General features: G+C 34.5%; 2 protein-coding genes and 1 long non-coding RNA gene across 3 annotated transcripts; 1 reads left to right on the forward strand and 2 right to left on the reverse strand.

Moving 5' to 3' along the window:
- The first annotated feature begins 3,543 nt into the window (after positions 1-3,543).
- LOC107028957 (nucleolar protein 12) lies at positions 3,544-8,482 on the forward strand. Its single transcript, XM_015230210.2, has 6 exons — positions 3,544-4,601; positions 4,713-4,771; positions 5,139-5,208; positions 5,312-5,437; positions 5,527-5,655; positions 7,746-8,482. Exons 1-6 carry the CDS (start codon positions 3,768-3,770, stop codon positions 8,214-8,216), a joined length of 1,689 nt encoding a protein of 562 aa, XP_015085696.1. The 5' UTR covers positions 3,544-3,767; the 3' UTR covers positions 8,217-8,482.
- A 656-nt stretch (positions 8,483-9,138) lies between these two features.
- LOC107029027 (uncharacterized membrane protein At4g09580) lies at positions 9,139-12,534 on the reverse strand. Its single transcript, XM_015230313.2, has 4 exons — positions 12,001-12,534; positions 10,290-10,560; positions 10,036-10,206; positions 9,139-9,561 (listed from the first exon to the last, which is right to left on the reverse strand). The coding sequence occupies exons 1-4, from the start codon at positions 12,264-12,266 to the stop codon at positions 9,439-9,441; spliced, it is 831 nt and encodes a 276-aa protein (XP_015085799.1). The 5' UTR covers positions 12,267-12,534; the 3' UTR covers positions 9,139-9,438.
- LOC114078386 lies at positions 10,982-11,994 on the reverse strand. Its single transcript, XR_003580078.1, has 2 exons — positions 11,700-11,994; positions 10,982-11,596 (listed from the first exon to the last, which is right to left on the reverse strand). It is a non-coding gene; the product is annotated as an uncharacterized LOC114078386 (long non-coding RNA).
- Positions 12,535-13,004: the final 470 nt, after the last annotated feature.

Here is a 13,004-nt window from a genome sequence, read left to right on the forward strand (position 1 = left end):
CAACTACACACTTAACCTTTGCGGGGGTTCTATTACCCCTCTGAACATTTTTTAAAAATATTATATCACCCTCAGACGCTGACGTGGTCACATACGTGAACTCACCTCCGTGTGGCGCGTAAGAACGCGATAAAATGTCCATGTGGAGTTTAAATAAGCCTCTCAATGGTAACTTTACTCTTTATTTAACCATACATTTTTTTTTCACTTTGTTCTTCATCCACCATTGTCCTTTGTTCATCTTGAACAAAAAATCCTTTCTTTGTTCTTCATCCACCATTGTTCTTCATCAACCATTTTTTTCTTATTAGCAAACGTTTTTGTAACTTCTTCAACTACGATTGAAGTTAGGGTTTCCAATTTTGTCGAATTTTAGCTTGATTTTCTCCTCAATTCGACAATTTTTTTTTTTTTGGTTATTAGGGTTAGTAATGTTTAACGTGAAATTGAATAAGATATGCATGGAAAAATCACACCCGATGCTCAAAACCATAGTAAGATGCAAACATGAAAATTTGTTGCATATGCAGACTTCTTGGTCGAAGTCGAATCCCGGTAGACGATTTTGGTCATGCTCCTACTATGGTGTATGTTACTTTTCTTTAGTTATTTGATTTTGTTTAGCTGATGTGAATGTTAATAACGTAATATATTATTTTTATTTTTTCAGTCGAACAAGTGTAATTTTTTTTGATAGAGAGATATAGAAGAAATCGATCCAAGATCCCAATTTATCTTTCCAAAATTGGTGAACAAAATTAAAGAGTTGGAAGATGAAGTTTGGAAGAGACAAATTCAAATCAATGAGCAACAAGTTCTGATTGATAATTTGACAGGAGAGAAGAGGTTCAAACGAAGAAATTTGAAATGGTGTACGTTTGATTGAAAGGTCATTTTATGTATTTTTATTTGTGTTGCAGTTTTTTCATGAACAACCTATTTCAAAGTAGGGTTCATTCAAGTATTGAAGTAATTGATTTCCATAACGTATGTCAGTAGGTAGTAGTGAAAGGAGTTGAAACTCTATATTGATTGTCATATGTATTATGAGAAATTTTGTATATCAATATCATTAATCTTTTCAATTGTAAAACATGTCTTTAGTAGACATAACACCATTTTTAAGAGTGTCTATATTAGTGTCTATACTACGACAAATAAGAATAAGCATAACACAATTTGTAAGAGAAACGACCTTCAATAGACATAATCGATTGTAAAACAGGCCACACATAATGTCAAATTACAATAAAAGATCAAAACAAAAACATAATTTGATGTTCAATACTAGTACATCATCATTCAAAATGGGAAATGTTTTCTTGCCTACTTAAAACAATACTGCAATATCATTACTTCCTAGATTGGATTGGTTGAACTACTTCCTCTTGATTTTCTCTGTTTCTCATTTGTTGAAGTTTTCTTTGTTGTGATTGCTGCTTTTCCATTCCATTTCAACTTGGGTGGTGCTTGGTTTGTAACCAATATCACCAGTAACATCAACAGATTTTGTCACCTTTGTTGAACCGGTGGAAAAGATCTTACAACTTGACATCCCAGGCTGTATTCAAAGTATGAAATAATATTGACTGAATTTATAGTTAAACATTAAAAAATAATATAACTGAATCAACAGAAAACACTTACATTAAGAGCTTTGAATCCATCTTCAGCTTGAAACATACCCATTCCAATGACTGCTTGCCTTTTATATGACGTTATGTTTCCCCTACCTCTTCCTCTTCATTTGTTACTATTATCAGGCGATGGACATGTAGAAGGTGCACTAGGGAGAAAAGAAAAAGAAACAAAATCTCTAATCGAACACTATTAATCAAACACTAATAAACAAAACCTCTAATACTACGACACACATATCAAAATGGCATTTGAATGCCCAGTTCAACAAAATCATAATAAATATTAAAATAACACTACCATCAAAACTAAAATCAAATATCAATATAACATTTAGTTGGTAAAAAATAACCCTAATAAACATTAAATGGCTCAAATAAACTACAAACTATAGAGTACCAGTCAAAATAACATTTGAATACGCAGTAAAAATAAAACTCTAATCGAACACTAACATCAAAATAGTATTCAACTAGTAAAGATCTAACCATTTTCTCAAAAGAAATAGCAAGTAAGCTTTTCGATTCAACAATGGCTTGGCTACTCAATGCGACTGGAAGAACAAAGAAGAAAGAAGAAAGATGAAAGGGGTTTTCTTTGGTTCTGGAGGGAAAGAAGACTTTTGTCAAAAGATAAAGGTAAAGATGTCACACGTATCAATTTTTTCAAGTCTTGTAAAGTCGTGAGGTCTATGATTATACACGTGTACAGCGCGTGTATACAAATAATTTTTATAAATCTGGTATAGGTGACCACGTCAGCGTCTGACGGTGAAATAATATATAAAAAAATATTCAGGAAGATAATATGACCCCCGCAAAAGTTAAGTGTGTAGTTAGAAATATGACCAAAACGTGAGGGGGCATTTGACTTCTTTTCTCTTTACCTTATTGATCATATTGAAGTTAATGAGTCATCTTATTTAGTTCCTTTTACTCTTTTCTAGCACTATCAACCTAGGGGTGTTTGTGTGTTTGTTTTCCTTTTTTTAAAAAACTAAATCAATTAAATTGGTTTATCAAACGTTGGATTTAAAGAAAACTAATTAAGTCGTTTTTTTATAATTGCTTTAGTTTTTGTTAGTTTTGTCTATTAGAAATTGGTATTCTTTTATGTTGTTTCAGTTTTTAGAGGTACTTTTAATAGCTAAGTCGGTTGATCATCTTTACTTTTATTTTGTCGATGAGAATTTGTTGTTATTACAACAGTTCCTTGCCAAGTGTGGCACCATAGTATTTTAAAGGCCGAACTCATAAGCAAATTCTTAAACTTGTTGGGTCTTTCCCTTTAGATACCTAAGCTACGTCATTTTCCTATTGGATCATTGAACCATCTATAAGTTGTTCCTTTTAAAAACTGTTGACTGATTTTGATCGGCGTTTCTATTGTAAATGCCTTCAATTGTGTTCGTATTGTAATGATTTTGATTGAAGGAATGGAGACAAACTGTGTGCTAGTCTCATTTGTTTTCTAATGTGTTCAAATAACGTGAAGTAAACCACAATTATTCTCAAACAATTTCACTAATAATTCGACTAATGAGTTTTCGAACAACATATGTATCATCTATCAATACCCCTCACAAAATCTGATCCCACATCAGCCAACAGTGTTTAAAAGAAACAAATTATGAATGGTTCAATTATTCAATAGAAAAATAACATAGTTAAGATATCTGAGGGAAAAAATCAAATAAAAAATTATCTCTGTATATACTGACAAATGAGGTGAAGAAATTATTGAAATGAAGAAATAACCTATGTTGCCCTTTGGGACCGCCTAGGATCACTTCTTATGGACTCATTTAGAATGATATCTAATAAATTCTTTTTTGATATCAAAATAATAGCTATGAATAATAATAAACTTTCGGAAAAGAGTAGAAGAATAACAAAAATGTGAATAAGCAATAATTTTTGAAAAAAAGAAAGGAAGAGGGGGAAAGAAATATTTATTAAACAACATTAAAACTAGGGTTCACGTTACCTAAAACTATACTAAAACAAAGTGCCACTTTTTTTCCTCCAAAATCCAATTTCTTGCTTCTTCTTCTTCTTACAACCCCCAAATTCTTACCTTTTACGCTTTTTAATCCAAAGAAATTTTTGCTTTCTTCTGTCTGTAATTCAATGGCAAAGAAATCCAAAGATAAGAAACAGCAACAACAACCATACAATGAAACCTCAAATTCTTCAGATATTTTCAATACCCTTTTTGGAGCAACCCCAGCAGATTCCAACATTGCTTCACTCTTTTCTGACGAAAATCCATTTAAAAGAAAGCCTAATGATAATCCAACAGCTACCGAAGAGCCTAAATTAGGTGTTGTAGAAGTTTCTATTGAGAATCAAACTGATGGGGTTTCTGGGAATAATGATTCTGGTAGTGCAGAGCTTAAGAAGAGGAAGAAAAAGGATAAAAAAGTAAACTTGGATTCTGGGTCTGTTGCTGAAGAAGTTAATGAGGAAGAAGGGGGGAAATCGAAAAGGGTTGCTTTATCTGGGGTTGAGGAATCAAATGGTGTAGTTTCTGATTCTGGGAGGAAGAAGAAGGGTAAAAATGTTATTTTGGGTTTGGAATCTGTAGGTGAAGGAGTTAAGGAATCAAATGATGGAATTTCTAATTCTGGGAACCTGAAAAAGTCGGGTTTAGAGTTGAAGAAAGATAAGAAGAAGAAGAAGAGGAAAAGGGATGAGATTGAGGCGGAGCGATATGGGGTGGTTGCGGTGGAGGATGTGGAGAAAGGGATTGGAGAAATGGTGGTAGGGGAAAAGAGGAAGAAGATGGATAATCCAGAGGATATGATGGTCTCAAACGAGGGATTTGATGATGAGAGTAAACTTTTAAGGACAATTTTTGTTGGGAATTTGCCTTTGAAGATCAAGAAGAAGGCTTTACTGAAGGAGTTTGGGAGTTTTGGAGAGATAGAATCAGTGAGGATTCGGTCCATTCCGGTAGCAGATGTGAGTGTTAGCTATTTATTCTTTGCATTAATGTACTTTACATGTTAAGTATTATGTCTACGTATTTTCACCTTAGAACCTAATTTTGATTTGAAATGTCCTTTTTCTCAGAGTGCAACTCCAAGGAAGGCTGCTATCATTAAGCAAAAACTCAATGATAATGCGGACAGGTTAGATAAACACATAGCAATTAAACTGTATTATGGCTTGTCTCAATAGTTAAATGTACCCCAATAGAGTGGAACGGATACTGAGGATTAATGTAGGTCACCCCAACTAATTTATATTGAGGCGTCATTGATTGATTGTTGATGATGCTTCTCATAATTATAGTCCAGTATGTTGTACTATGACATCAAAGTTACTTGATCATGCATATGGTATGATAGAGACATCCTTTCTTTTCTTGTAACGGCGATGGAAGATAAAACTTTCTTGTTCATAAACTGTTGGTTCTTTGAATTCATTGTTATGTCAGTATATTTCTTTATATCTGATTTCCTATTGTATGATAAGGTTGTGTGGTTGTAATTGCAGTGTTAATGCTTATGTTGTTTTTAAATCAGAGGAATCTGCCCAGGCATCTTTGGCTCATAATATGGCAGTGGTAAGCTTCTCTTAGAGTTGATTCATTTGCATATTCTTCTGAAGATAACTCATTTTCGGGAGTCCGATAGTTGCGATATTTGATTGTAGTTATCTATATATAGGTTGGAGAAAGACATATCAGAGTTGACAGAGCATGTCCACCACGTAAGAAGATGAAGGGAGACAATAGTGCACTGTATGACAACAAAAGGACTCTTTTTGTGGGTAACCTTCCATTTGATGTGAAGGTCCGTTACCTGAGGGTGAATGCTTGTTACTGTTCTAATCAGCCTTTTTCTTTCTGTATCCAACAATGATTTTGGTCACTTACTTGCAGGATGAAGAAATTTATCAGCTGTTCTCTGGTATGAAAGAGTTTGGATCGAGCATTGAGGCTGTTCGGGTGATCAGAGATCCCAATACTCTCCTAGGAAAAGGAATTGCTTATGTTCTGTTCAAAACGAGGGTATATACTATCAACTTCTCTTGTTTTTCAAATTTATAATGGCATTACTATTTCTTTTCTTACATCATACTCGCTTGAAGTGATTCATAGTGAATAGTTGGCACTTTGATTTTGGAGACGAACTAGAACTATATCCCGTTACTGGAAATAAAGTTTTTATGTTTGCTTTAACAACCACCTGGGTCCTCTGAATGATGAACACAGTATATAATATAACCTACTGGTTTGGAAGCAAGGCTTAGTTGATTGATTGCTTTACACCTCATCTTAGATTAACAAGAAAAAACTCATTTTGTTTCACCTGGGAAAAGAGAGACAAGTCTTGGTCTATCTAGTTTCTTCACATTTAGATTGTTTTAACAATTTTGTAGGAGTTTAAGATTTGTGCTGTGTGCTTCATTATATAGACTACTATGTTTGCTATTGTTGGCATGAACCTCCACCTTAAATTGGAAGATCAAATTTTAATTTGAGATTAGTTTCTTGCTTTTATTTATAGCTTTTCATAGACAAGGGTAGTTGTGGTCATTGGTGCTAATCAAAAAGGCCATTTAACTATTTGATGTTTATTCATTTCTTCCTTTTGTCCTAGAAGATTCAATTAGCTTTTCCTTGGCTTACTTGGTGGACTTTATGGATGAAATTACATGGGTGCATTAGCTGCTTTAATTTTTCTTTTTTTTTTGGGACAAGGATATCTTTTCAATTATTAAGTTATAAAAGTTGTCTTTTCAATTGTTACTCTTCTCCTGCTTCTCCTGCCGTGTAACTGAGGCAGCAGTCCCTATTTCATAATCTAAATCTAGACTTAAACTGGCATTGGTTTTATCTCTGTTTTCATCAAGTAATTCTACCTTGTACTTGTCATCTTTGTTTAGTTACACTGTTCGTCCCAATTTATGTGGCACTTTTCACTTCTTGAGAGCCAGTTTGACTAGTCTTTGAAGCTAAATTGGAGTAGATCAACTTAATATTTGATAATTAAACTTGAGATAATAAAAAAATATATGAAAACTACTAAAAGTTCCAAATTCTTTCCATGCCAATATGATTAAAAAATACATTACAAAATGTTGGTCAAAGGTTACATAGTTTGAATCTCGACAAGCAAAAAGTGCCACGTAAATTAAGACGCATGAAGTATTTATTTATTTTGATAAGGGCACTTATCCTCTTTATTCTTGTAAAACTAGAACAACTAAAAAAGGAGACCTACTGACTGACCCTAACCACCTTTTTCCTTTGCTTTGCACACAAGCACTAAAGGTTGTAGTTTTCTTGATCTTTAACAAAATGTAGAAAGCAAATTCAACCTCTGAAAATTTTGAGCCAATTGCCTTAGGACAGGAAGAAAATGAGTTGAGGTTCAAGGAAAATGGAATTCTTTCTTTCAAACTAGCAAAACTAATGGATACATTTTCTTGAGCAATTATCCTTTGTCTCCCTCCGAACTGACAGGCAGGATAAATAGCAAATCATAAACCTTCTTCTCCGCTTTTCAATAAATTAGACCAGAGTTTGTAACGTAGTGACAAATTTTCCACATTAATGAAAAACTTCTTGCTTAGTGCTTCCACCTGCATTAGGAGGAGATGAGAGAAGAAAGGTCCCATTTATGTTGATCTTCCAGCAGTAGACAGTAAATTTTCTCTTCGAAGTGGATGACGCGTAATCAACCTTATGATGGGATTTTTTAGTAATCTAGCTTTCCTTCCTCAGTCGTGTTGATTGGAGGCAGTTGCCCAAATAAACAGATATGTAATCTGATGGTCTTTTACAAATGGTTGGGATATAATGTTTGATATGTGCATCATTCTGTCTATATGGTTTTTTTTGGACAAAGTAATACTTTTGTTGCAAAACACCTTAGAAGGAATAACAAAATTACCTACAGAAAGATTTGAAGGAATAATAAATTGAAACAACGGTTCTGTTTCTAGGACTCTCTTTTTTCTTTTCTAATACTACAGAGAAGTTGAAGTTAATTTTTTTGTAAGGATGAGAGAGTCACAAACTTTTCAGTAAGTTTATATCCTAGTAGCTGAACTCTAAAGATAAGTTGTTCCTTGTATATTTACTTGGGTTTGCAGGAGGCTGCGAACACTATTTCTAGAAAGCGTAACTTGAAATTACGAGATCGCGAGCTGAGAGTGTCTCATTCTAAAGCAGATTCTACTCCATCTAAGAGGAAAAGTTTATCAACCGAAGACAGATTTAGGTCCCCGGCAAAGAAGTTTGCAGCAGATTCAGCTAAACCAGGCAGTAGTAGCTATAAGGCTACAGCAAAGTCTGACATGTCCTATCAGGGCGTGAAGGCAAGCAAATCTGGTGTCCAGAAAAAAACTCAATCCAGGATGAGCGACCGGGGAAAGTTGAAACCTAAAGCACAGTTATCGACAAAGCCAAAAGAGCGCATAGGAAAGAGACCATCTGTTGCTGCCCGAAAAGCAAAAGAACTCAAGGCTGCTGCCTCTGGCTTGAAACAAATGGGAACAAAACGGAAGATGGACAACCGAACACCTGACACTGCAGGCAGAAAGAAGAAATTTAGAAAATCTTAGGTCATACATGAAATAGTGTTCATTCATATGTTCACTTTTCAGGATTATAGTTTTCTGTTTCATCTTTAAGAATTAAATCGTGTACTACTCCCTCTTTAATCAAGGTTTAGTGGAATTACGTTTATTTTTTCTGTTTGTATGCCCGATTATACTTGATCGTTGTATGGACAGATAATTTCCAAGGCGCGAGATCTGCGATCATCTCCTTGACATTGTATTTTTTATCTACAATGTATTCTTGGATCCTATATCCTTTTTCTCTTCTAGCTGGTGAGTTCTTATATTGATTTCTCAACTCATAATGACATTTGAGCTTATGGTCTGCTAAGCTTTAAGCCAAATTTGACTTTTCTCTCCCTTTGAGATGGTGGTATTTCCCTGACATGCATTAACGTGAGATACTTTGTACATCTGCTAATGTGAGATTGAGATACTCCGTACATTGGGTTGCCCTCACCACACAACTGATCTTGAAATCTGAAATTGTTCTACGTTTTGGTCACTTTTCTCCCATGCAAGCTCTCTTTCAAAAACACCAGAAAAGGTCTAATTGCACTAAAAACTAACATATCCAATCAAGCTGTTTAAGATTTTAGGCTTTTGGCTCTCTTAACTCTTCATTTATTTAAGACATAATACATAAATATGACCCTTAACTTGGTGTCAGTTGGCTTGTATAAAATTGACATGTAGACACGCGTGTCCTACATGACATGATACACATAGGACATGAATTTTTCATGTGGGGTGCCATGTCGGATAAATGTGTCAATTTGTTCAATTTTATACACTTACTTGTGCATATCTACAGTTAAGGGTCATATAGTTGCCAACTAACATCAAGTTAAGGTCGAGTCAAGTTAAGAGTCATTTTTATGTATTATGCCTTACTTAAATATGAAACTAAGGAAAAGGGAACAGATCGAAGAAATGAATCCAATAGCATGCCAAATAAACTATTACAGAATCATGACTGGAGTTTACATATCAATATAATGACATCACATTTTTTCTCCTTTTTTTTCTTCTGTTGCTGTTGCAACTTATAGCTAAACAAATGCTTCAGGAATAAATTCAATAGCTTCATAACTTTCTGCGGCTGAGACTTGAGCACCATGCAACTGTCTAACGCTAATCTGTACAGATAATGAAGTCATGCCGAGGAAGATTAATGGTGGTCTAAGCACTTCACAATGCTTTCTGATGATGCTTGAGCTCTGTATTAGTTCTTGTTTCCAATCAATGTTGGGGTAATAGATACAAGGCCGATAAGGAAAAGAGTAGCTATAGAATGCATGTCATAGAGATCACCCACTGACTGCAATTCACCAAGAGTTATTCCAGCCTGCATTGTAATCCTTGGTTAGCAGAAATAAACAAATGCCGTAAAATCCTGGCTTGTAGACTAGTGCCCGAATTTTCAGCAAATAGGCTATTTGACTACTATCCTAGCTCATGTTCACACAATGAGTTCATTAAATCAGACAATAAACTCTGCTGTCATCCTTATCTAATGTTTATTTACACAAAAAGAGTTCACCAGATGAACTCAAATACAAGTAAAGATCAGTCTATTCATATATTTAAGATGTTTAACTTTTGAAATCGATTTGGTGAACCTCGTTCCCCAACTCCCCTTGCCAGGAGTCGGTGAGTCTACTCCATCTTTACATGATAAATCTAAAATGGTTTTGTAAGTAATTTTATTCCGAGGCTACAATAAACATGGACCAGAAACCATAGTTGGCTAAAACAAAATATGTTCCCAAATTCTTAGTCATTGGCAATTAACAGAAAGATGAATAAAGAGTACACATACCCTGACAGTGACATAAGCAGCTGGAATAATCCCAATGACAGTTGCAAAGAAGAATGTATGGTAAGGCACATCCACTATTGGTGAAGCAACATTGATAAATGTGTTTGGCAGTGTCGGTGTAACTCTCAAGAAAAGCATGTAATTAAGCAGCCCTTTTCGCCTTTTGGCGACCTGATAGATCAGAGATATTTTAATGCAACAGTAGCATATCAGGAAAGCAGAAAATGATGACTGAGTTGTGCGTTGAAAATCACCTGGTCACGGAAGAAAGTTAATTTATCAGGCCATAGCGAGAACACAAGGGGCCGCCCAATCAGTTTGGATAGGAAATAGCAAGATGATGCACCAGCAGTAGCGGTGAATACGACCAGTGCTACACCTCTGAAGACTCCAAAGAGAGACCCAGCAAGAAGTGACATGAAAACTGTTCCTGGGATCATAAATGTCTGCATAAAGATGTAGACTACACAGTATCCGACAAGGACCTGAACAGTATAGTCACTGGTATAGCTCTCCAGGTGATCCCTACAAAACATTTGAAACGATTCGTGGTATAAAATCAAAAATCAATTCATATTCTAAAAAGATGCTGAAGCACATACAAGTGTCTTATATGGAAATTAGTATGAAATAAGATGAAAGAAATATTCATGTGATGTCATCTCCAACAATAAGGACCGAAATTTAGAAATGCAGACTTGCATGCATGTTCAAATACAAGTGCAGTATTTAGCATCAACATAATGCCAAATGTTCAACTACAGGCACTACTTTTGTAGATATGTACGTATGTGCTTGCACAAATACACTTTAGCATTTTTAAGTGCACAATTCAAAGCCAGGATATCTTTGGGATATCACCAGCAAGTTTAGAGAACAAACTTTATTGTCTCACCCCCTTGTTTAATCAGTTACTTGGTCAAGTCCTCCACTCATGCAATGCGTGTACATATGAATTCACTGCTTTCTTTTATTTGTTATATTACACATGTTACATCTAAGAATCTGTTCTAACCACCATTCAATGGGATTTACTTATGACTCTCATCAATTAGCAGGCAACTGCGAGACTTTTACTCGCGAAGTCCTTGGAACAAGTAAATGCTTGTAAAGTCGGATTATATATAACTCCCTCACACTCATCCCCCTCAAGTTCATTCCAATACGACACAAGTGAACAACCAAGGGATAGCGTGCAGCCTACCCTCACTGATATTTTATTTTCCTAACATAACGTTGAATTATAAACAGCTCCCACATTCAACCTCACAGTCAATTGCTACTCATCCCACCATTTAGTGGAATACACGAGATTATAAACATTCTACTTTGATCCATGAAATGCTAAAAGGCTAAGTTTTCCATCCTCCTTTCCTTCAGAAAATCTGTTCACTCTTGGGAAATAAATAGTGTATACTTCACCTCCATCTAGATACTCTTCTATGCTAATAGATTTACAGATGCTTATGGCATAGTCAAGTTGCCAACCACCTGAGTACCTTAATAATGTCACTCGTAGATCAGCAAATCCACACATTTGAAGTCTTATCAAGGATTTTTCCTGCAAGAAATCCGTGATTTGAACCAAGACTGATCAACTTCCCAAATGGTCACCACCAGGCAGCAGGCACCAAAGAAGGACAAGAAAGAATAACAAGGCTTACAAAAATGAATGAATTGGATGTAATTGTTAAGATTTCCTCTTGCAGAAATCTTTCACCGCCATTAGAGACCTTATCAAAGGTATCTTTTTTACAACTCCATTAATTGTCCATACCACTTTTCTTCCCCAGTAAACAAATTATGACTTTGTTCATTAAAAGTCTGCTTTTTTTCAGTTTTCTGGTTTTGGGCTTTTAAAAAAGACACCATTTTTGCATTTCCATCATCTCACAAAGCCAAAATAAACATGTTCAGAGGCAATTAATTAGAAATATAAAAAAAACAAAAATCTCATATAATTACCTGAGTATTTGAAGATCTTCAAGATTTCTAGGAAGCTTGAGGAAGCTATAATCCGAAGCAGGCATGGTGAGATAAACACAACCAAGACCCAATGCATAACCCAAAACGACACTAACAGCTACACCAATCTCCCAAAATGACAAAGGAAACTTAGCAGATTTCGATTCATTTACAATAACACCACTGCCCCCTTCCCCTTGCGTTTCACATTTCAATGAATCAGCTAAAGCCGCCATGGATGAACATGTCCCAACTTCTCCCTCCATTTTTATACAACAAAAAATCTCACAAACCCAACGAATTTCTTGAACCAAATTGAAAAGAAAACAACAAAAAAAAACAACTACAACAGAAAACAGAGCAGAGAAAGGAAATTGAATTTTAAGGGGTTTTTTGTTTGCTCTTTCTTCAATCCCCTTCTTCCCCTCTTTCCCTCTCTATCTCTATCTCTGTTTGCTAAAATAAATATAAAAAAAAAGTTCCCTTTTCTCTTTGTCTTTCTCAAATCAATTTATGGAGGAAGATAAAGCATATTCCTTCATTCTCTGAATGAAACCAAAAAAGTTTAAAGGGGAAATTGAGACAATTTGAAACTTTTAAGGGGTCATTATGCAATTAAAGAAAGTTTTAAGAGAAAAGAAATGATTGACGTACGTTTACTTTCGACTCGTTAAACGTTTTAATCGTTTGTTTGGTTTTTTCCTTTTCTCTTTTTTAAAGCAACAGGTTGTTTTTTTTTTTTTAAAAAAAAAATAGATTTGATTTTGATAATTTCATTGAAGTTTGACTAATTTTTTTTTGAAAATATTTTAGTTATTTCACCATAACTTATATTGATTTAACTTTTAAGTATTATTTAATTATATTATTTTGACGAATAAAGATTATGATAAAATGATAAGTAGGACCAGAGTCAACCTTTTGTTAGGAGTTTGGATGAACCCTTTCACAAAAAATATTATTATTCAATACATTTTATATATATATATATATATATATATATA

Source organism: Solanum pennellii, chromosome 8, assembly GCF_001406875.1.
Source record: "Solanum pennellii chromosome 8, SPENNV200".
Classification (NCBI taxonomy): Eukaryota; Viridiplantae; Streptophyta; class Magnoliopsida; order Solanales; family Solanaceae; genus Solanum; species Solanum pennellii.